Source organism: Schistocerca gregaria, chromosome 7, assembly GCF_023897955.1.
Source record: "Schistocerca gregaria isolate iqSchGreg1 chromosome 7, iqSchGreg1.2, whole genome shotgun sequence".
Classification (NCBI taxonomy): Eukaryota; Metazoa; Arthropoda; class Insecta; order Orthoptera; family Acrididae; genus Schistocerca; species Schistocerca gregaria.
The window spans coordinates 503,695,213-503,719,433 of record NC_064926.1 but is presented as its reverse complement, the minus strand read 5'-3'; the positions used below and the strand labels follow the sequence as shown (position 1 = coordinate 503,719,433).

General features: G+C 40.4%; 1 protein-coding gene across 2 annotated transcripts in view; it reads right to left on the bottom strand.

Annotated features, from left to right (window-relative positions):
* Window positions 1-1,184: 1,184 nt before the first annotated feature.
* LOC126281557 (protein C19orf12 homolog) overlaps window positions 1,185-24,221 on the bottom strand; it is a 36,351-nt gene continuing 13,314 nt past the window's right edge. For both annotated transcript variants that reach the window (XM_049980628.1, XM_049980627.1), the window contains exon 3: window positions 1,185-2,363. In XM_049980628.1, the coding sequence (XP_049836585.1) occupies window positions 2,122-2,363 (242 nt within the window). In that variant the 3' untranslated portion in view covers window positions 1,185-2,121. The remainder of the gene's footprint in view (window positions 2,364-24,221) is intronic.

The window sequence follows — 24,221 nt, the reverse complement described above, 5'->3', positions numbered from 1 at the left end:
TCTTAAAAAGAAATAACTGATTTAGATAAGCTGAACTTACAACCAGATAGCAGCACTTGTGATTCAATTAAGAATCACTGAATGGTTCCCAAATGCTGAGTTTATACAGTGTTCAATACCTAATTTAAATTTGCCACTGAATGGTTCCAGTTTTATGAGAAGATACAATGCATTTATATTTTCTTTAGTGTTTCTGCATTTTGATGGCAACAAATAAATGAAACTGTTGCAACTGACAGATATGTTTTGATGGCTCAGAAGAATCTGTGCCAAGCTAGATAGTCTTCCAGATTTGATTCTTTGTTAGCAATCAAACAGAACTTCATACAAATTTTAAAGAGTAAAAGGAACTCAGAGAGAGTAGCATCAAATTTAATAAAAAATATGGAATTTTTTTATTTTGTCATGAATCTCATATTTTAAAGTTTTGGAAAATATGAATCTACTGCATTTCCCTGATGCTATATGGAGAAAGTCTCTCAACTTAATTCAAACTGCAAGAAGCAACATAGTCACCTTTAGAAACAATGTTTTCATAATGAAATAATTTCACAAAACTTTACATCCCATTTCACTCTCTTATACAGCTAAATTTCCAAAAACTCTGAAATACATATTTTTCTATTTGTAACTGAGATGACAAATACCAGTTTTCATAGATGTAGCTTTACAAATACTTCAATAGTTAAAAAAAATGTTTCACCCTCTATTTCACACCCAAAGGGCTAAATTTTCAAAAAGGCTGAAATGATTATTTCTTTATTTTTGACTGAGAAACCAAATACCAATTTTCATAGGCCTGGCTTCAAAATTGCCTGAATAGCAACATATTTTCAAAAAAAATTGGATCCTCTTATTTCACACCCTTAGGGGCGGACTTTTAAAAAATTGCTTCTTAAATGATGCCTACAACTTACAATCAACACCGTCTGTGGATTTCAGGTCTCTGTCTTTCGCTGTTTGGACTGGGCTTTTTGAATATTTTGGTAAGTCCCCTCAGTTGTTGATGTGGAATAATTAACAACAATGTAATGAAGGATCATGTTCAACACTTACTGTAAATAGCAAAATAATGTTTTGTTAACCATTTGGATAAGAAACTTTCAATACAAATTAACAAAGAGGGTTCACAGAATAAAATTCTCTAATGTTAGTGTGCAGCAGAGTTTTCAGAGACTGACAAATTAATTTCTGAATTTGATTCATTTATTTCCATGGTACTGGCAATATTAATCTTATATTGCAGCAATAGATGACATATTATATCAAATATAAAGACAAACTATCACACAGTAGCTCATTTTCCTAGCTAATGCTGAAAATAAATTTTATAGCAACCTCATTTGTCATACTTGTTACAGTCCATATCACATTCTGATATGTGTAACACAGATCACACAAAAAATAAATTCTGTGAAAGTAATACATTTCTATATATGATAAAGCTATGCAACACAGAATAATTCCTAAAAGATACATGAACACGATCAAATTACTGGGTTGTGACTTTTGTAAAAATGCTGGTACCACTATTTTATTGAAGTAAAGTAGACAATCACTGTATTCTCAAAATTTAAATTCCCATGGGTGATATGGCTAGATAAAAACATCATTTAGTGACTGTTTTAAATAAAAAATATAAATTATTTACACACAAAAATGACAATAACATTCTTGAGTTAAAACGTCCAGACTGGGAGGCCATGGTCGATTATAAAATTTCCACCTAACGTTTCATCTCCATCTGCGGGAGACATCTTCTGAGGTCGTTCGGCTACTGCCACTGCGGCTGCAGGTACTCTGGCATTTATAGAGCACATAGAGGGCACCACCATTCGTCACGTGATGCCGACGTGACGAATGGTGGTGCCCTCTATGTGCTCTATAAATGCGAGGGTACCTGGAGCCTCAGTGGCAGTAGCTAGACAACCTCAGAAGATGTCTCCTGCATATGGAGATGTAACATTCAGTGGAAGTTTTATACACTGACCATGGCCTCTCAGCCCAGAAGTTTTAACTGAAGACAACACTGGCTGTGAAAGCCTGCACTGTATGACAATAATATTGTTTGATTTTAAACAGAAAAATGATACTACTGAAGATAGCTTGGACCAGTTACTTCTACATCTGAGTTCTCAGAAAATTTACTACCAACTGTAGAACAGTTTTTGACAGAGTTTTGTTACCGACAATCAATGTCGCAAGCATAACTGCATCTTCTACTCTAATATTATTAACAACAGTCCGAACAGATCTAACCAATTCTTCCTTCTGGTGAACACTAAGGTCTTCCATTAATATTTGTGGGAGAGGCTTGAAGTTGTTATTCATAATATAGGCTGTGATTCCACCAACTGTGCTACCTGGAAATAAAAATATACTGTTTAATTACTTCCTTCCACAAGATAAAGCAATGTTTAAAAACTGCAGCACGTGTTTTTATCAAGAAAACAATTTAAATAACACTGTGCTATCAAGATGACTGAATCTGTTACAGCAACCTGAAATCAACAGACTGTCCTTTCAAGCATTCACATAGCATAGCACATAAATCGTGTTCAAAATGTAACAAATTTTTAGTCACAGAGGAACTAGAAAACTGAACTTCTAATTTTTCAAATCAGTTCATATCTTTTGACATTATAAAAAAAATTCCAAAGTGCACATTACTATTGCATAACAAAGCATGCATTTCGGTAGTAACAATGAGAAAAATACTGAAATGAGCTGTAATTTCACCAAATGTACAACTTATTTACCTATAGTAATGTTGCAATGTAAGCCCGTCGTTAGCCAGCAGCTACATTTTTGTGCTATCCTGTGTGTTTCTGTTGTATAATAAAACAAACTAACTTAATAGAATAAACCTATTTATTGAAAGGTTATGGTAATCATCTAGAGAATGTCCATCACCGAATATAATGCAACCAACATTTTGTTTTTTACACACCATGACATTTGAAGGCAGACTGGGGACAATATGGCAGATACATGCAACAAGTTATTTGGTTGTTGCTGTTGATATATGATAGACTGACGGGCTGTACCTAAGGCTAATCTTGGCCTCAGGTACAGCAGACCAGGACACTCTCATGACCTATGACAGTCTCAGTTTAGTAGACGCACTGAGTCATTGTACCTCACAGAGGTATAGCACACACACACTTATCTGTAAGATCATATCATCCCAGCTGGCTAACCATAGAGGTGCATCACCAATGGTGGGAAACTCTCCATGTACTATCATGGATATTTTTTTTCTTTTTTAAATTCTGGAACTGGATGCCACTCTTGTCACTATGAGCTTCAGTTACTGCAAGAGACAAGAGTTGTAAATGCCACTGTCTGTGAATATGTAAAGACAGTTAAATGTGCTTTTGTGTTTTAATGTTTACGTATTGTGTTTCTGAAATGGTGATGGAGAATCAGCTCACTGTTTGCCTAGGCAAGTGTGTAGAACTGCTTAGAATCCAGACAGAGACTGGCTAGTGTACCAGTACAAAAGTATTTAATTTGGCAAGAGGACTGATACAGGTCTGGCTTTTCTCTCAACTCATTGTGCAATACAAGCAGGTTGTTCTAAACTGTATTTTAAAGTTTTTGAAGTGTTCCTGACAAAGTAACACCCAACAAGCAGTAGTAGAACACTATTTGAAAGTCTTTTTTAATATAAAATGCAACTGAGGAATCGGCAAACAATGTATACACCGTAGAATGCAAATTATCAAGATATCCTTCATGGGCTCCTTCAAACAAGTATCTATTAGACATGTGACATGTGGAGTTTGTGTGGCTAAGAGAAATGCTATCCACAATACACATGAAGTCTTTCAACTGCAACCATGGATGTTAAAATTTAGTAATCTATTTGGCATGCCAGAGCTCTGATAACCTTGTGCCCAGCCTGAGGTTTTGATTACTGAAGTCAGACCTCAGAATTAGCATTCCATTCACTAAACAAAATAGAAACTGATCACGACTGCATTTTAACACACCATAGCACTCCATACTCTTTATACATCCCGTAAGTTACAACTCTGTTGTAATTACTGAAACAGATTTTGTGACATTCTTGATCAGTCATTTCTGTAACACCGGGAAGGTGTGTTCTCACATAATGTTGAATGTTACTCATATAATTAATTTATCAGATGTATGTTTGTTAGTTCACCATAATGTTAAATCACACAAGGAGTAAAGGTAGTAGAAATGTCGAGCTGTTGAAACACAAAAATGAACACATAATTTGTTAGCTATCAAATGAATTCTTCAACGAGCTAGAGTATGTAAACATTGTGCGAAGTGTGAGGAAGAGTTGGGGAGGGGAAGCCACTGGCTCAGAGGGTGTCAGCAAGAGTGTGGGATAGGTGGGAGAGGCAGAAGGCGCATGGGACAAATTAGCAACACAAGAGAGCTGAAAGCTGGTGAGCTCATACAGTGCGCAATGACATGAGGTGTGGACTGAGAGGGGATGACAGGTCAGAAGAGGCAGTGTGTTTTGACAGTGGAGGTGGCCCTGCCTCTGACGTTGTTGTTCTGGTGGTCTTCAGTCCAGAGATTAGTTTGATGCAGCTCCCCATGCTACTCTATCCTGGGCAAGATTCTTTATCTCCTAGTAACTACTGCAACCTACATCCTTCTGAATCTGCTTACTGTATTCATCTCTTGGTCCACTCTACGATTTTTATCCTCCACACTGCCCTAAAATACTAAATTGGTGATGCTTGATACCTCAGAACATGCTCTACCAACTGATCCCTTCTTCTGGTCAAGTTGTGCCACAAATTTCTTTTCTCCCCTATTCTATTCAGTACCTCTTCATTAGATACATGATTTACCCATCCAATCTTCAGCATTCTTCTGTAGCACCACATTTCAAACACTTCTATTCTCTTCTTGTTTAAACTACTTATCATTTATGTTTCACTTTCATACAGGGCTACACTCCATACAAATACTTTCATTAGGGACTTCCTGACCCTGAAATCTATACTCAATGTTAACAAATTTCTCTTCTTCAGAAACGCTATCCTTGCCATTGACAATCTACATTTAAGATCCTCTCCACATCAACCGTCATCAGTTATTTTGCTCCACAAACAGCAAAACTCATCTACTACTTTAAGTGTGTCATTTCCTAATCTAATTCCTACAGCATCACCTAATTTAATTCTATTACATTCCATTATCCTCATTTCGCTTTTTTTATGTTTATCTTATATTCTCCTTTCAAGACACTGCCCATTCAATTCAACTGCTCTTCTAGGTCCTTTTCTGTCTCTGACAGAATTGCAATGTTGTCAGCAAACCTCAAACTTTTTATTTCTTCTCCATGGATTTTAATTGCTACTCCAAATTTTTCTTTTATTTAATTTACTTCTTGCTCAAAATACCGATTGAATAACGTCAGGGATAGGTTACAACCATGTCTCACTCCCAACCACTGCTTCCCTTTCACACCCCTCGACTCTTATAACTGCCATCTGGTTTCTGTAAAGATTGTAAATAGCCTTTTGCTCTCTGTATCTGACCCCTGCCACCTACAGAATTTGAAAGAGAGTGTTCCAGTTAACATTGTCAAAAGCTTTCTCCAAGTCTACAAATGCTAGAAACATAGGTTTGCCTATTCTTAATCTACCTTCAAAGATATGTCATAGGATAAAGTATTGCCTCACGTGTTCCAACATTTCTACAAAATCCGAACTGATCTTCCTCAAGATTGGCTTCTACCAGATTTCCTGTAAACAATTTGTGTTAGTATTTTGCAGCCATGACTTATTAAACTGATAGTTCAGTAACTTTCATACCTGTCAATGCCTGTCTCTTCTGGGATTGGAATTATTATATTCTTCTTGAAGTCTGAGGGTATTTCACCAATCTCATACATCTTGCTCACCAGATGCTAGAGTTTTGTCATGACTGGCTCTCTCAAAGCTACCACTAGTGCTAATGGAATATTGTCTACACCCAGGGCATTGTTTCAACTTAGGTTTTTCAGTGCTCTGTCATATCATATCTCCCATTTCATCTTCGTCTATGTGTTCTTCAATTTCCATAATACTGCCCTCAAGTACATCGCCCTTACATAGAACTTCTATATACTCCTTCCACCTTTCTGCTTTTCCTTCTTTGTTTAGAACTGGTTTTATAACTGAGCTCTTTATATTCATACAAGTGGTTCTCTTTTCTCCAAAGGTCTCTTAAATTTTCTTGTAGGCAGTATTTGTCTTACCTCTAGTGAGACATGCTTCTACATCCTTACATTTGTTCTGCTTAGCCATTTTGCACTTCCTGTCGATCTCATTTTTGAGACTTTGTATTCCTTTTTGCCTGCTTCATTTACTGCATTTTTATATTTTCTACTTTCATCAATTAATTTCAATATCTTTTCTGTTACCCAAGGACTTCTATTAGCCCTCATCTTTTTACCTAATTGATCTTCTGCTGCGTTCACTATTTCAACTCTCAATGCTACCCTTTCTTCTTCTATTGTATTTCTTTCCCCTGTCCTTGCCAATCATTCCCTAAAGCTCTCTCTAAAACTCTCTACAACCTTTGGTTCTTTCATTTTATCCAGGTCCCATCTCCTTAAATTTCTACCTCTTTGCAGTTTCTTCAGTTTCCATCTACAGTTAATAACCAATGAAGTGTGGCCAGAGTCCACATCTGCCCCTGGAAATGTCATACAGTTTAAAACATGGTTTCTAAATTTCTGCCTTACCATTATATAATCTATCTGAAACCTTCCAGTATCTCCATGTCTCTTCTACATATACAACCTTCTTTCACGACTCTTAAACCACATTTTAGCTATGGTTAAGTTATGCTCTATGCAAAATTCTACCAAGCGGCTACCTCTTTCAATCCTTTTGCCCATTCCATATTCACCTACTACTTTTCCTCCTCTTCCTTTCCCTATTATCGAATTCCAGTTCCACATGACTATTAAATTTTTGTCGCCCTTCACTATCTGAATAATTCCTTTTATCTCATCTTACATTTCTTCAATCTCTTCGTCATCTGTGTAGCTAGTTGGCATATAAACTTGTACTGCTGTGGTAGGAGTGGCCTTGTGTCTATCTTGGCTACAATAACGCATTCAGTATGCTGTTCGAAGTAGCTTACCCGCACTCCTATTTTTTTATTCATTACTAAACCTACTCCTGCATAATCTCTATTTGGTTTTGTATTTATAATGCTGTATTCACCTTACCAGAGGTCTTGTTCCTCCTGCCACCGAACTTCAGTAATTTCCACTATATGTAACTTTAACCTATCCATTTCCCTTTTTAAATTTTCTAACCTACCTGCCCGATTAAGGGATCTGACATTTCACGCTCCGATCCGTAGTACGCCAATTTTCTTTCTCCTGATAACAATGTCCTCCTGAGTAGTCCCCACCCAGAGATCCGAATGGGAGATTATTTTACCCAAGAAGATGCCATCATCATTTAACCATTCAGTAAAGCTGCATGTGTGTGATAATGATGGGATAAGGATGTGAAAGGACTAGGCTAGGATTTGCTACCTATGCCACTCACACTTCCAAGTTTTTATCAGTGGGTTCACGTTACTGAAGAAGACTCACATGCAATACTTGCCCAGTTCCCCGACTAATCACATCCTACTCTATCCACGAACCTAAATACTACGACCACTGCCCACTGTGAGATTGAATGCCACCTGGCAGTGGTGCGGGCAAGTGCCACAGTAAGAGTAGTAGATAAGTGGGACAGAAACTAATTTGTAATCTTTCTAGCCATCATACAGGATGAAAATCCATTGACATAACGGACTAAAAAAAAAAAAAAAAAAAAAATAGGCAGATTGTTATGGCTGTAGCCTGCGAAGGAGCATCTTGGAAACAGTGAAACTGGTTGATTGGTTGCTTGCCACTACCATGAGAACCCTGGAAGGTACCAGTAGGCAACAAAGTTCACATCACAGCATAGTACGCAAAGGTACAATGCTTTCCGACTCTGTAAAGCAGGGTAGACAAATCTCTGTGACAGATCAGATAACATATGTTCTCATGTGAGGCACATACATTTAATAGCACACAGTTGAGCATACAGTGTTGAACACGGGGTTCCACAGCAGACAACCCTATGTGTAAAAACATCAGTTACAATTACAGTGGGTGTGGGATCAGAGAGTCCATGTGGATCGACGGATAATTGTCAGATGAATGCCACTTGTTGTTACATCAGTCCAGGTATGTCATCATTCAGTTGGACGGCTGCTTGAAACAGGACCATGCCACAGGCACAGACCAGTGAGAGCAGAATTCTGTTATGGGGGACATTCACCAAGGCTTCCATGAAACCTGCAATAGTATTAGAAGGCACCAAGGCAGTTGTGAACTACATGATCATTATTGTGAAGCTCATGTTTGATATCTTCCTCATCTACAATGGTATCGTCTTCCAGAAAGATCACTGTGTATGTCTAAAGGACAGAACCTTGCTACAGTGTTTTGAGGACTATGATGGCGAGCTCACGTTGATGTCTTGATCACTTTCCTGATGTGAACATGGGATGCTGATGTGTGCGTGCCAGTTTGTACTCACTAATTACCAACCCATAATTTATGGAAATTGCATGATCTACGCATAGATTTCTGGCACTATATGCCTCCAGAAATCTGATGAGGAGCTGTCAAATCCATGCCACATAGAATTGCTGCTATACTGCTTTTCAAAGATGAACATAACACGCTATAAACCAGGTGATTATAATGATTTTGTTTATCACAGTCTGTATTGCGCACTCTTGTTCATTATGCCACGATCGTATCCTTGAGGATATCATCACAATATCCCTAGATAAAAAAGTATATCTTACCTAATTTATTATGTGTTTAAACAAAAATTATTACTTCATACTGTTCGGAGGCTTTTTTTTTTTTTTTTTTTTTTTTTGGAGGTGGGGGTATGCTGTGTTTTTTGGTGCTTTCTTCACAATATTTTTAGTGATTCACCTATGCTGCCAAGTATGGGCTGTTAGTCATTAGCTGCAGTTAACAGTTTTATCCCCCCCCCCCCATGAACCAAGGACCTTGCCGTTGATGGGGAGGCTTGCGTGCGTCAGCGATACAGATAGCCGTACCGTAGGTGCAACCACCCACAACAGAAGGGTATCTGTTGAGAGGCCAGACAAACATGTGGTTCATGAAGGGGGGCAGCAACCTTTTCAGTAGTTGCAGGGGCAACAGTCTAGGTGATTGACTGATCTGGCCTTGTAACACTAACCGAAACGGCCTTGCTGTGCTGGTACTGCGAACAAATGAAAGCAAGGAAAAACTACAGCCATAAGTTTTCCCGAGGGCATGCAGCTTTACTGTATGATTAAATGATGATGGCATCCTCTTGGGTAAAATATTCCGGAGGTAAAGTAGTCCCCCATTCGGATCTTCGGGAGGGAACTACTCAAGAGGACGTCATTATCAGGAGAAAGAAAACTGGTGTTCTACGGATCAGAGCATGGAATGTCAGATCCCTTAATCCGGCAGGTAGGTTAGAAAATTTAAAAAGGGAAATGGATAGGTTAAAGTTAGATATAGTGGGAATTAATGAAGTTCGGTGGCAGGAGGGACAAGACTTCTGGTCAGGAGAATACAGGGTTATAAATACAAAATAAAATAGGGGTAATGAAGGAGTAGGTTTAATAATGAATAAAAAAGTAGGAGTCTGGGTAAACTACTACAAACAGCATATTGAACACATTATTGTGGCCAAAATGGACACGAAACCCACACCTACTACAGTAGTTCAAGTTTATATGCCAACTAGCTCTGCAGATGACGAAGAAATTGATGAAATGTATGACGAGATAAAAGAAATTTTTCAGGTAGTGAAGGGAGACGAAAATTTTATAGTCATGGGTGACTGGAATTCGATAGTAGGAAAAGGGAGAGAAGGAAACATAGTAGGCGAATATGGATTGGGGGTAAGAAATGAATAAGAAAGCCGCCTGGTAGAATTTTGCACAGAGCATAACTTAATCATAGCTAACACTTGGTTCAAGAATCATGAAAGAAGGTTGTATACACGGAGGAGACCTGGAGATACTAGAAGATATCAAATAGATTATATAATGGTAAGATAGAGATTTAAGAGCCAGATTTTAAATTATAAGACATTTCCAGGGGCAGATGTGGACTGTGACCACAATCTATTGGTTATGAACTGTAGATTAAACCTGAAGAAACTGCAAAAAAGTGGGAATTTAAGGAGATGCGACCTGGATAAACTGACTAAACCAGAGGTTGTACTGAGTTTCACGGAGAGCATAAGGGAAAAATTGACAGGAATGGGGGAAAGAAATACAGGAGAAGAAGAATGGGTAGCTTTGAGGAATGAAGTAGTGAAGGCAGCACAGGATCGAGTAGGTAAAAAGACGAGGGCTAGTAGAAATCCTTGGGTAACAGAAGAAATCTTGAATTTAATTGATGAAAGGAGAAAATATAGAAATGCAGTAAATGAATCAGGCACAAAGGAATACAAATGTCTTAAAAAAGAGATCAACAGGAAGTGTAAAATGGCTAAGCAGGGATGGCTAGAGGACAAATGTAAGGATGTACAGGCTTATCTCACTAGGGGTAAGACAGATACTGCCTACAGGAAAATTAAAGAGACCCTTGGAGAAAAGAGAACCACTTGTATGAATATAAAGAGTTCAGATGGAAACCCAGTTATAAGCAAAGAAGGGAAAGCAGAAATGTGGAAGGAGTATACAGAGGGTCTATGTACTTGAGGACAATATTATGGAAATGGAAGAGGACGTAGATGAAATGGGAGATAGGATACTGCATGAAGAGTTTGATGGAGCACTGAAAGACCTTAGTCGAAACAAGGCCCTCGGAGTTAGAACTACTGACAGCCTTGGGAGAGCCAGTCCTGCCAAAACTCTACCATCTGCTGAGCAAGATGTATGAGACAGGTGTAATACCCTCAGACTTCAAGAAGAATATAATAATTCCAATCCCAAAGAAAGCAGGTGTCGACAGATGTGAAAATTACTGAACTATCAGTTTAATAAGTCACAGCTGCAAAATACTAACGCAAATTCTTTACAGACGAATGGAAAAACTGGTAGAAGTCGACCTCGGGGAAGATCAGTTTGCATTCCGTAGAAATGTTGGAACATGTGAGGCAATCGTGACCCAACGACTTATCTTAGAAGACAGATTAAGGAAAGGCAAACCAGATGGCAGTTATAAGTGTGGAGAGACATGAAAGGGAAGTAGTGGTTCGGAAGGGAGTGATACAGGTTGTAGCCTCTCCTCGATGTTATTCTATCTGTATATTGAACAAGCATCAAGGAAACAAAAGAAAAATTCACAGTAGGTATTAAAATACATGGAGAAGAAATAAAAACTTTGAGGTTCGCCGATGACATTGTAATTCTGTCAGAGACAGCAAAGGACTTGGAAGAGCAGATGAATGGAATGGACAGTGTCTAGAAAGGAGGATAGAAGATGAACATCAACAAAAGCAAAATGAGGATAATGGAATGTAGTCGAATTAGGTCAGGTGTTGCTGAGGGAATTGGATTAGGAAATGAGACACTTAAAGTAGCAAAGGAGTTTTGCTATTTGGGGAGCAAAATAACTGATAATGATCGAAGTAGAGAGGATATAAAATGTAGACTGGCAATGGCAAGGAAAGAGTTTCTGAAGAAGAGAAATTTGTTAACATCAAGAATAGATTTAGGTGTCACGAAGTCATTTCTGAAAGTATTTGTATGGAGTGTAGCCATGTATGGAAGTGAAACATGGATGATAAATAGTTTAGACAAGAAGAGAACAGAAGCTTTCAAAATGTGGTGCTACAGAAGAATGCTGAAGATTAGATGGGTAGATCACATAACTAATGAGGAGGTATTGAATAGAATTGGGAGAAGAGAAGTTTGTGGCATGACTTGACTAGAAGAAGGGATCGGTTGGTAGGACATGTTCTGAGGCATCAAGGGATCACCAATTTAGTATTGGAGGGCAGTGTGGAGGGTAAAAATCGTAGAGGGAGACCATGACATGAATACACTAAGCAGATTCAGAAGGATATAGGATGCAGTACGTACTGGGAGATGAAGAAGCTTGCGCAGGATAGAGTAGCATGGAGACCTGCATCGAACCAGTCTCTGGACTGGAGACCACAACAATAACAACATTTTTATTGTACCCATTTCATTCTGAAGATTCTCTTCATCTCATTCATACTTGTTTATTGGTTACACAAATGGATTTAAATGCATAGCCAAATGAAAATTCTCTATGGGAATAACGAATGCAAAAGTATTCCAACATGAAACAATTAATTTATTTCTGAAAACAAATAAAACCAACATTAAGGAAAACAGGGACATATAAATATCAGAAAAAATCTTTATTGAAAAGCACACACAACCCTGTGTCGAAGTTCAAAGGTAACTTTTGGACCACCTTTGTTTTATGTTAACAGCAACCGGTGAACATGATAGAAATTAAAACTGTAAATATTCTATCATGAACTCTGTAAGACTTCTGTTACTTTCCTGTAAGAGTAACTACCCAACCTGAGAACATACACTTTTATGTTATTTTAAATATTTATATTTAATGGTACATTGTTGTTTAACGTGTTGAAGAGTAGTGTACCAACTGAGATGTTCATAATTGACCATAGTTGTACATGCAGACTGGAAAATTCCTTTGGTTTGCTCACTATACAAAAAGATTATAGTGATATGACAGATGGGGCATTTCCCTTTTATCAGTTGCTCAAAAAGTATTCTCACATGCTTGCTTACCAAATTTGAAAAACAGAGAAAAGACTGGGGCTAGCCTACATTTAATAATATTATGTGACTGAAAATTGATAGGAGGTAACTCTGGAATTCAAATGTTAACTTCTTATCAGAGTCAAACTACAAAACAAACAGATTTGTTGAATAGAGTCAATACATTTGTATTTATACCACCAGTCAGTTCTTCAGCTGGTATGTCTGCTGAAAGCAAAATGAGCAGCTAACAATGTGTTTGTAATAGCATGTGACCTTAGCTGTAAGATAAACATTGCCTACAGAGACAAAAATGGTCAGACACTGTCAACAAAGCTCAACAATGAGAGAAAATTGGGACCATAGTGTAAAACTAATGAACATGTTACACTCCATCCTGGATTTTCCATTGTTTGAAAACTAATGAACAGATAGGTTGCAGTGATGAAATGAGGCTACAAGCTATGTTCAAAAAATCCTAGAACATTAGTAATTTCGCACCAATGGTGTGTTGGAGTGAAATGTGGATGGCACCTCTCCACATGCCTGTGTTTAATGTGCAACTCCCATAAGTTTCATTGTTGAATGTGAGTTAGTTATTATTCAGTGCTTCAGTGTTTAGTTGGATCATGTCATGAAATGATGTTGCCACCAAGTTTGACCCACAGCTCATAAGTTAAGACCAGAAAGACCTTTGCCTCATACTCTGTGAAGAGCTTTGCTTTTGGACTCCAAGAATGGGATGTTCCTTTAGAGAATCAAACCTGGTGATGAGATGAATGTCTAAGGTTATGACGTTGAGATCAAAGTTCAATCTTCACACTGGGTTGGGAAAGGGTCTCCAACACCAAAAAAAGCTCATCAGGTCAGGTAAAAGATCAAAATTATGCTGATAGTTTCCTTTGACTATGAAGGATTAGTTTACATAAATTCGTGCCAAACCGACAAACTATTAATCTATGGTACTATTGGGACATGTTTCAATGCTTGCGAGAAAATGTGAAAATGAAACATTGTGAAATGTGGTGAGACAATTCATAGCTCTTTCACCATGATAACACACCTACACATTCATCCTCGTTGGTGATTGACTACTGCACAAAAAAAAGAAATAATTGTGCTCCCACAAACCCCATACTCTCCAAACTTTTTTTTTATTTCCAATGTTGAAAGGATGAAATATTACAATGACAGATGAAATAAAATAAAATTTGCAGATGGTGCTTGGTGTGATCCAGAAAGAGGCATACCAAGACTGCTTCTGGAAGTGGAAACGGCATTGGGAGCAGTGTGTCAATTGTGGATGAGAGTATTTCAAAGGAGGCCATACACAATAAGTGAAAGGTATGCTAGAAAAATTTTGTGGACAAAGTTCTGGAATTTTTTTGAATGGACGCCGTATTTTATGCTATCATGGAAAACATGGAAAACAGTATTTGGTGAAACTGCAATAAATTTCATATTCGATGGCATGTTTATCTACGTAATATTGATATTCACAATATTACGAAAATATGTCTTGTCATTCTGGCCAGAATGCAACTGCATCTAACAGAAGCAGCAATAGAGTGGGGTGGAAAAGGAGGAGAGATATCAGGGTACAGGTGATGGGAGAGAAGTGAGCATTTGCTGGCGGAGCGTGCAGGGTCTGACGGTAGCATGAAAAAGCTACCAGGCAAAGCATCGGGGGGCTGTGGGAGGGGTGGGGGTGGTATTTTCTCTTTCTCTGCTCCTTTCCTTTCACCATTCGCCCTACCTCTCTCTACCCCAGTCACTCAACACCATGCCTGGCAGCCATGTCCTGCCACTATCAGTCCCTTCACATTCTGTGAGGCAGCACTCACTCGTCCCCCCCCCCCCCCCCCCCCCCCCCGCAACTCATACTCCCCTACCCCTTCCCTCCCCTGCTCCAATCCAGATTGCTGCTTATGTATGACACAGTTGCATTCTGACAGGAACAACTGAGATAGCATTTGTGTGTGTGTGTGTGTGTGTGTGTGTGTGTGGTGTGTGTGTGTGTGTGTGTGTGTGTGTGTGTGTGTGTGTAAGTGAGCTTGCTTGTGTGAATGTATGTGTGTTTCGTGTGTTTCCTTTCTCATGAAGACTGTGGCCAAAAGCCCAATGCGTAACAATCATTTCATTGAGCCTGTCTGCAACTCAACATGTCCTCTTTATGTTCAGTGGTAATTATGCTTTTCATAATATTGTTGGTATTCCAGCCTGGGCTTTTCATTATTTTATTTTGACATTCCATTCCCAAAGTAAAAGCAGAGGATTAAGATTGTTAAAAACATATGTGACACATGGCATTTTACAATACAGTGGAAAGGCAAAATACAAGTTTGTACTCCTTCATTAAATACAATTAAAACACACCAGAATTTATGATCTACGTAAGAAAATATAATTGTATCAAATGAGTATTTATTTAAGCTAACACTTACAAGAAGGCAGAATGGTGAGCCAGTGCTTACCTGCAGGAGGTGAAATTCCAAGTATTTATGAAAGACACCTCTTAAAAAATTGGGTTTATGTAAGCATTCAGAATTGTTAGCTCCTTCCTTATGGAGTAGGAAAAGGATATAAAGGAGAGGTACTTGTCACTTCGACCTAACAGTTACCTAGACCCACTTCTTGTGAGAATACAGGGAGACAAAAATCTCCCATCATCCTTCCAACAAGAGGAATCCCCTTCACCCTCAAGCCTAAATGGCATGCTTCTCCTATCCAACCTTCCCCAAACTATCCCCCTTTTGTCTCTACGGAAGACACTAATAGTACCAAAACAGTTTTTCCCCAACTTTTAAATATGTGTCTGTTACTAGGACCTGGCATTTTGCCTCCTGAAGCTAAGAACTGACCAAACATTCCATATCCTTGTACAATATTGATAATTGCCATGGAATAGGGTGAGATTCATATTATGAGGTGGTGTTGATCACTATATGGTTCTCTATTGTGTAATTAATTTCCAGCTAATATGGCATGGGTGTTTGACTTCTTCATGTTGGCACTAACTTGAATGTACTTAAAGTGGAACTCATGTCACTGAACAAATCTATCACTATTCCGTGGGGTGTGATAACATAACAAAAACTGTTTATATCTATTGTTCTTTGAACTTAGTGTTTTACACTTCTTTTTGGTTATTTCCGTAGTCCTTGTCATTATCCACAATGTGATAATTTTTTAGGTATAAACTCAAGTATTTAATGGGGTGTGTCTGAGTATAATATAGCACAATACAAATACTGCAAGGCATGATACATAGGAATAAATCTGAAAGATAATCTTGCTAATGTCCCTTCATGTAATGTGTTCAATTATGACATCACCAATGTCAGTGATGACATTGGAAAATCAGTTGTGACCAATGTGGTACAAATTACACTCAAAAGATATGCAGAGGTGAGCACATTCAAAAGCTTTGGGTAGTAAAGGGCCACAAAGGCCATCCTTGCTGCAAAAAATCATGTTGTGTTGCTGGGGTTTTAGACAGTTGCATTTCACATGATTAGACTTACATGGAAACATTTATGGACTGGTTTCAGAATCTTTTCTAGCATATTTCAGGCATCTGGGAGGCATTATTTACTGAGGTAATTTACTATTTAATCAGTCAAGGTCTCAGGCTCTATAGTGTTCATGATATAAAATTATTTGTATGCCACTAAATGAAAAAAAAAACTTATATTTTCTAGAGACCTACGAGAGATGTTTACAGTGAAGAGACTGAGGGAGAGGAGGTGTTATCCTGAGTTGGTTGGTTGATTTGGAGTGAAAGGGACTAAACTGCAAGTTCATCAGTCCCTTCCGTTAAATAGAAAAACAGGAGTGGTTGTTAAAGGAAGGAGGCGAAAAATAAATCCTGGAAAGCATGAGTGTTAAAATAAGTAAATAAACAGAGATAAAAGCACAGAAAAATATTGCTCAGACAAGTCCTTAAAAAATCATCCAAGATAAGGCATTAAAATCAAAAATTGAAAAGAATAGAGAGGATAAAAAGGAGGAAAGGGTAGATGCCAGGCTGGGACACCAAGCGAGGCCTCAAAGTGAGCTGGGGAGGGGGGGGGGGGGGGGGGGCACGAGAGTTGTGCTCCACCAATCTCTCAGGTGGGAAATGAGGTCAAAAACTTACCTTACATTGATGAATACAAAACCATCTTCACTGGCAAAACATAACATCAAGTCTGCTGCTTGGCATCGTCTGTTAGCACAGAGATAGTGTGCCAGGAAGATTAAAATGCCACCTCAAAACAACTAAATAAGGGCAGTCTATGAGTAAGTGGGCCACCATCAGGCAGGCTCTGCATCAGTAATGAGGGATCCTCATGTCAGATAATGTGGCCACGGGTCAGCCAAGTGTGGCCAGTGCGGAGGTGACAGAGGATGGTGGATTCCCTGGTGGAAGCATGCAGGGAAGACTGCCACATAGTACTGATCTCCTTAATTGTCCTCAGTTTGTTTGGGGAGATCATAGCAAACTACTGTGAGTTCTAGGCTTCCAGCAATCTATGGCATATAAATGACCACAGGCCTGCTTCTGGGGCCCCCATTTCCAGAATCAGCATCCTGGAGGCCAGCTTGGCCAATTGGTCAGCTTGTTCATTTCCTGCAAATCCCAACTTGACCAGGGATCCAAATGAAAACAGCAGGCCATCCAGGAGGCCAGAGACAAGATCTTGGATAGTCATAAAGAGGGGGTGAGGAGAGTAGCACTAGTCTATAACCTGGAAGGCTTTTACAGATTACGATACACTTGCCAGTGGAAGAATGAACATGGCTAAGGGATGAATTAATGGCAATCAATTCTGGGATACACCTGCAAGTGCAAGAATGAACATGGCTAAGGGATGGTTTAATGGCCATCAATTCAGCAGTGAAGACACTGCAGCCATCTGACAGGAAGTGGAGTTTGCTGCAACGTGCATGTGCATATGCAAAGGCCATTCGTCCATCGATTGTCAAGCCAACAGTGATACCACTTCCGAGTGTGAATGCATCTCACGGACAGCCAATAGCAGATGGCGAAAAACTGAGGGGCATCAGTGGAATCTTTTAGACCAAAGGAGACTTGGTGACAAATCTGAGGTCAGGGTACAAGCCATGCGGGCTGATACAATGTCTCCCTGACAGAGCGACAGTGGAGGAAGTTGCAGTTCTGAACAGAGACACTGGAGGCGTGCAGCAATTGTAAACCCAGTCCTGGATTGCTGTTGCAGGAGAGGGAACTCCCTTCAAGGGAAAAGGATACAACAGCTGGGATGTGCTGAGAAGCTACGAACATGTCTAGTGTGATTCGGCAGCTATTGTTGGCACTTGATAGGTAATGGAGAGACTTCACTCTTGACTTGTATGCTGTCCACATAGCTAGTGTGGAAGGCTCCTGTCACAAGTTGGACTCCACAATGATGAATGGTGTCCAGTATCAGCAATGCTTAGGATCATGCTGAACCATATGCAACACTTCCTAAGTCAAGATTGGACTGAATCAGAGCTTTGTAGAGTTGAAAAGGGTAGAGCAAAATGCAACCCAGCTAGTGTTACTTAGGCAGCAAAGTGCACTTTTATGTAAGTTCATGAAGTTAGGGAAGCTACATCAACTGGGAATCAAAAACAAGTCCCAATCAACGGTATGTCTCAACTACAAGGAGTAAATGACTGTCTAGGTAATGTTCTGGGTGCGGGTGGGCAGTATGATGGCAACAAAAGTGCATGACATGAGTCTTGGTGGCTGAAAATCGAAAGCTATGGGTGAGCCCATGACGGTGCCTTTCAGATGGTGCCCTCTAGGCGATGCTCAGCAACACCTATACTAGAGGGGCAATAATAAAAGTAAAATTTGTCGGCATATAAGGAAGGCAATATTGAAGACCCCACAGCTGCCTCTAGAACACTGTTAGCCACTAGAAAGAGATGGACTCTCAGTACAGTGCTCTGCAGGACCCTGTTCTCTTTGATATGCAGTGTGTCGGGGGAGGGGGGGGGGGGGGGGGGGGTTACTGAGGGAAGTACCCACTTGAACCCGGAATGTACTGTGTGACAAGCAATTCTTGACAAAAATTGGGAGTGGGCCCCAGAGACCCTATTCACATAACACAGTAAGGGTGACACCATGTCGTGTCATAAGCCTTCTGTAGGTCAAAAAAAGACAGCAATGAGGTGCTAATGATGTGCAAAGGCTGTCTGGATGGTGGACTGGAGGTGAACCAAATTATCAACAGTGGATAAGCCCTTGAGAAAACGGCCCTGAGATGTAGCTAAAAGACCCTGAGACTCAAGGATCCAATCCAGCCACTTGCTCACCATGCATTCAATCACCTTACAGAGAACCTCAGTAAGGTTAAATGGGTGACAACTGTCCATCTCTAGGGGGTTCTTAGCCGGTTTCAGTACTGGAACTATTGTGCTTTCTCGCTGTTGAGGTGGGAACGCTCATTTCAGATCTGATTAAAGAGGACAAGAATATAACACTAACAGTCCACTGAGAGATGATGCAGCATCTGGTTGTGGACACGGTGTGGTACTGGGGCCATATCAGGTCAATGGGCTAGGACACTGGAGATTTCCCATTCACTGAATGGAACATTACATGGCTACAGGTGGAGGGTAGCAGAGTGAATTCACTCCACCTGCTGTTTTATGAGCCAGAAGGCAGGGTGGTAGTTCTCAGACACAGACAAGCAAGCACAATAATCAGTAAAACGTTCGGCGACAGCATGTGGATCAGTATAAACAGCACCATCCTCAAAAATACTTGGTACACATGCAGGGGACTGGAAGCCATAGAGTAGTCTGACCTTTGCCCATACTTGTGGTGATGGAAACATACTGCTCCCAGGATTTTTGCTTTTGTCATTTTACTAGATAGCTGGTGCAGGCATGGAGCCATTTAAAGGCAATGAGGTGCTACAGCAAAGGATCCTGCTTATGGTGTTGGAAAGGCTGCTACTATGGCCACAGCGATCTCTGGGGTCCTCAGGATACTGTCTTCCAACAGAAGGATCCTGGGGAACAGGGATGGCTTGGTTGACTGCCAAAAGAATGGCTGCTATTGTATGCTGAACAGTTGATCGTCGGTAAAGCAGATGCCAGACTGAGATTCATTGGAAGAATCCTAAGGAAATGCAATCCAACAACAAAGGAAGTAGGTTACACTACACTTGTGCGCCCACTGCTTGAATACTGCTCAGCAGTGTGGGATCCGCACCAGATAGGGTTGATAGAAGAGATAGAGAAGATCCAACGGAGAGCAGCGCGCTTCGTTACAGGATCATTTAGTAATCGCGAAAGTGTTACGGAGATGATAGATAAACTCCAGTGGAAGACTCTGAAGGAGAGACGATCAGTAGCTCGGTACGGGCTTTTGTTAAAGTTTCGAGAACATACCTTCACCGAAGAATCAAGCAGTATATTGCTCCCTCCTACGTATATCTCGCGAAGAGACCATGAGGATAAAATCAGAGAGATTAGAGCCCACACAGAAGCATACCGACAATCCTTCTTTCCACGTACAATACGAGACTGGAATAGAAGGGAGAACCGATAGAGGTACTCAGGGTACCCTCCGCCACACACTGTCAGGTGGCTTGCGGAGTATGGATATAGATGTAGATGTAAATGCATCGATACTGCCACGCTATAAGGAGCTAAGGGTAACAGTACAGTTGAACCCATCCTACTCAACATTAGAGAGAACCTATCTGAGTGGGCATCCAGGGGAGCACCCCTGACGGAGTGACAGAAAGATCGGGAAGTGGTCAGTACCACACAGGTCATCGTGGATTCTCCGGTGGACAGATCAGATGACTAGAGATGCAAAAGGAAATATCAGTGACCGAATACGTTGTCTGTGCCACAAGGAAGTGTATGGAGGCACCAGAGTTCAAGAGGGAAAGACTGAGCTGTGCCAGTGAAGTTTTGATTTCTTTACCACAACCAGTGATCACTGTTCCACCCTACAAATGGTTATAGGTATTGAAGTTGCCCAAGACTAGGAAAGGTTTGGGGAGCTGCTGAAGGATTAACACAGACAGTACATGTTGGGACACAACATTATTGGCAGGGCAATAAACTACTGGTGGTAAATCCCTGATGTGCCCTTAACAGAACAGTCAATACTGTGGGAGTACGAAGTGTTCGCCCAGGGCCATCAGGATCTCCATCTTGGGCACAGAAGGGAGTATATGCAGAATCTGGTGGTGTGGGTGTGACTGGACTTTCCTTCATCTTAGAGGACTTCCATTAGTCCTCCTTGTCCTTCTTCTCCTTAGAAGAAGACTGGGAAGGTTTCCCTGAACTGGTTTCATGGACAGGGGAAGAACGACAAGTCAGATGGCCTGCACCCTGTGGTTCCTTCAGCCACTCACTGGTGTCTGGCTGTGGACTAGCAGGAACCATGGAAGTGAGAGTCCCTAGGGACCTCTTCCAAGCAAGCTAGAGAAGCCAGAGGAGGATGAAGCACCTCCAACTGGGCTATGGGGATCGGTGTCCCCAGCAGATGAGAAGCCAATTCTCCTGAAATGGGTGCGATGGAAGCACCAGAAGGATCCACGAACACCTTGGGGAGGGGGGGGGGGAGCAGATATTAGCTGGCAGCTCTGAGGACCCCCTGTAAGAGGCACAACAGAGGAAAGCACCATCAACACAGAAAGCGATGACATTGCAGCTGTAGTGTAACATTGTGTCATTTGTAAGGAATTAAGAGGCTCATACTTTTTTTTCTCACCTATTGATATTTGAGCTTGTCCAGAATCTTATACTCCTAGATTCTCTTCTCACACTTAAAAATGGAGCACGAAAGGTGGAGCTCACCACAGTTTACACAGATTGGGGGAGGGGCACAAGGCATGTTCGCATGCAACAGACATCCACAATCCCTGCAGACATGGGTAGCAGTGCAACGAGAAGACAAATGTCCAAACTTCACACACTTGAAGCATCTCATTGGAGGAGGAACACACACCAATAGACTGTCACCTTGACCTTCTCAGGCACCATATCGATATCGAAAGCTCTGTTTTCCGTTGGTCACCTATGGACATGACAGATGAAGAGTACACCCCGTCAGTCTAAGCTGGCCTGCAGCTCATTGTCAGATTGCACGGAAAGATGATGCCCTGGACCACATTGAGACTCTCGTGGGGAGTGACAGTCATGGGAATGTCATCCAACTTTTCACAGGAGAGCACTGCCTGTGTCTTTGCAGGAGATGATGTTTTAATCAGTAAGGAATTGGTCTTCACCTCAGACATGGCTGCTACTCCCCCATATTTTCCTTCAATGTGTTCAACAAAAGAATGTTTATGTTGCTTCATGTGCGAACTATCAACCATGGTGTCACCCATTCTGCATGGGGGCTCCCCCTCATGGGTGCCATCCAGCCACAGCAATGGCTCCCTGACCAGTAATCCATTGCTAGGAGTCCCTGTGATCCAATCATGATGGGCACATGCTCCATGGCATACATGTGGAGTGTGCAGCGCAGGCACCAACAGTGTGCTCTGTGCATGGTCGGGGTTATCACCGTGCAGGTATTTGATGACCCCCCACCTCCCCTACGCTACATGATGGCTACTGTGCTGAGTTTTGGGTATACTATGACAACAGGGAGGAAGAGTGAGAGGGTGGAAGGGCATAGAGGTGGAGCATTGGAGCATACACTGCAGTGGGCAACCTTTCCAGTATGATACACACTTCTGTAAAATTTGGAAAAGATGGTAGGTCAAGCCCAATAATGGGGACCATAAAATCATTAATGGAAGGTGAAGATAGCACCAGGAGTGAAAGAGGAAATCAAGACCAAAATCATTAAGCAGGTCCAACCAAGGTCTACACCAAACGAAGGAAACTGGAGTGGAAGAAACTGGCATCTCAATAAAGCGGATGAAATGAAATGTCGTGTGGCTAAGGCCTCCTGTCGGGTAGACCGTTCGCCTGGCGCAGGTCTTTCGATTTGACACCACTTCGGCGACCCGCGCGTCGATGGGGATGAAATGATGATGATTAGGACAACACAACACCCAGTCCCTGAGCGGAGAAAATCTCTGATCCAGCCGGGAATCGAACCCAGGACCTTAGGATTGACATTCCGTCACGCTGACCACTCGCCACCGGGGCCGGACAATAAAGCCGATGAAGAACGTTTTATATATCCTAACAATACCTTTTATTAAAGGACATGGTTAGTATACATTTGCAAGATAACCAATGTTAAGGAACTTAACATTTGCAGCTGTACACATTTCAGTTTTTCTCATTCTTAATTTTGAAGCTGTTTCTTCAATATGATTGAAATTAAAAAAATCTAGAGTGATTTATTGTTCCAATTAATCATACCTCAATGTTTCACTCATCATCTCAAAACTGGCTGAACCAAAATTTATGAGAAGTTGAGGAAGTATTTCTGGTTGCTACCTTATAGATTATATGACAACAAAATAGTTGAATCAGCCTCATACTTGTTTTGAGATGAGAGTCATTTTTTTTTTTTTTTCCCAATCCCCTGATAAGGAGGAAAAGTATTGCAACACATTTTTCCGAAGCCTTTCATTTGTGCTCTCCTACGTTAAATTTTAACTGGTCATAACCGAGCCTACTTAGTGCTTGGGCGCAGAAGTCTTAAAAATCATCACTTTCAGCACACTTCATACTATATTTCAAACTCAAAAAGTAGGATGAAAACTCTTTTGCCTGTAATCATTACCAAAAAATATTTTCCACATACTGAAATTTAACAAGTACTTCAGCAACAAAGCAAAAACAAATATTAGTAAGAAATGGATGGTATTCCTGGTTGTATGTCATGGAACTACAACAGAACAATAGTAACATTAGATCATGGATTGGAACTTTCTCAAGTACCTTTAAAAATCAGCTAGGCCTCAAGGAAGTCCTCTGACCAAAAACAGGTAAATATTGATACTGTAAACCACTATCACCCACTATACAACCAAGTATTTTTTCTAAAGTAGTTTAAAGAGTTAAGCTTAAATGCTGTGTTTCTTTTAAAAAAGTGAACCTATTGCAAATTCTAGTCTACCTCAACATAAATGTACATCAAGCAGAATGATGTTTCAAACCAAGATATAACTCTGTACTAGATCTGCCAAACCATGTGACGTAACTGACCATGGTATTTGCATTCTTGAACTAGCCTAAAAAGGCGCCAAACATGGAAAAAAAACACCACTGACTACATTTGCTGTACTGCAGAGCTGTCAAGCAGCCTCTACTGTTTCAATTCTTGACAACATATTAATATTGTTAGTTGATGAGACAAAGTCTTGGGATACGGCTACGAAGCAACTTAAAAATAAACTCATGTGCAAGCTTGTGAATCCAGTTTTCAGAACTTGCCAATTTCTAAATATACTAAGACTGAGTACTAGAATGTCAAGAGTGTTTCAAGCTTATTCTACATTTACTTCCATTCCTTCACTAATTAATTAGTAATGGATTGC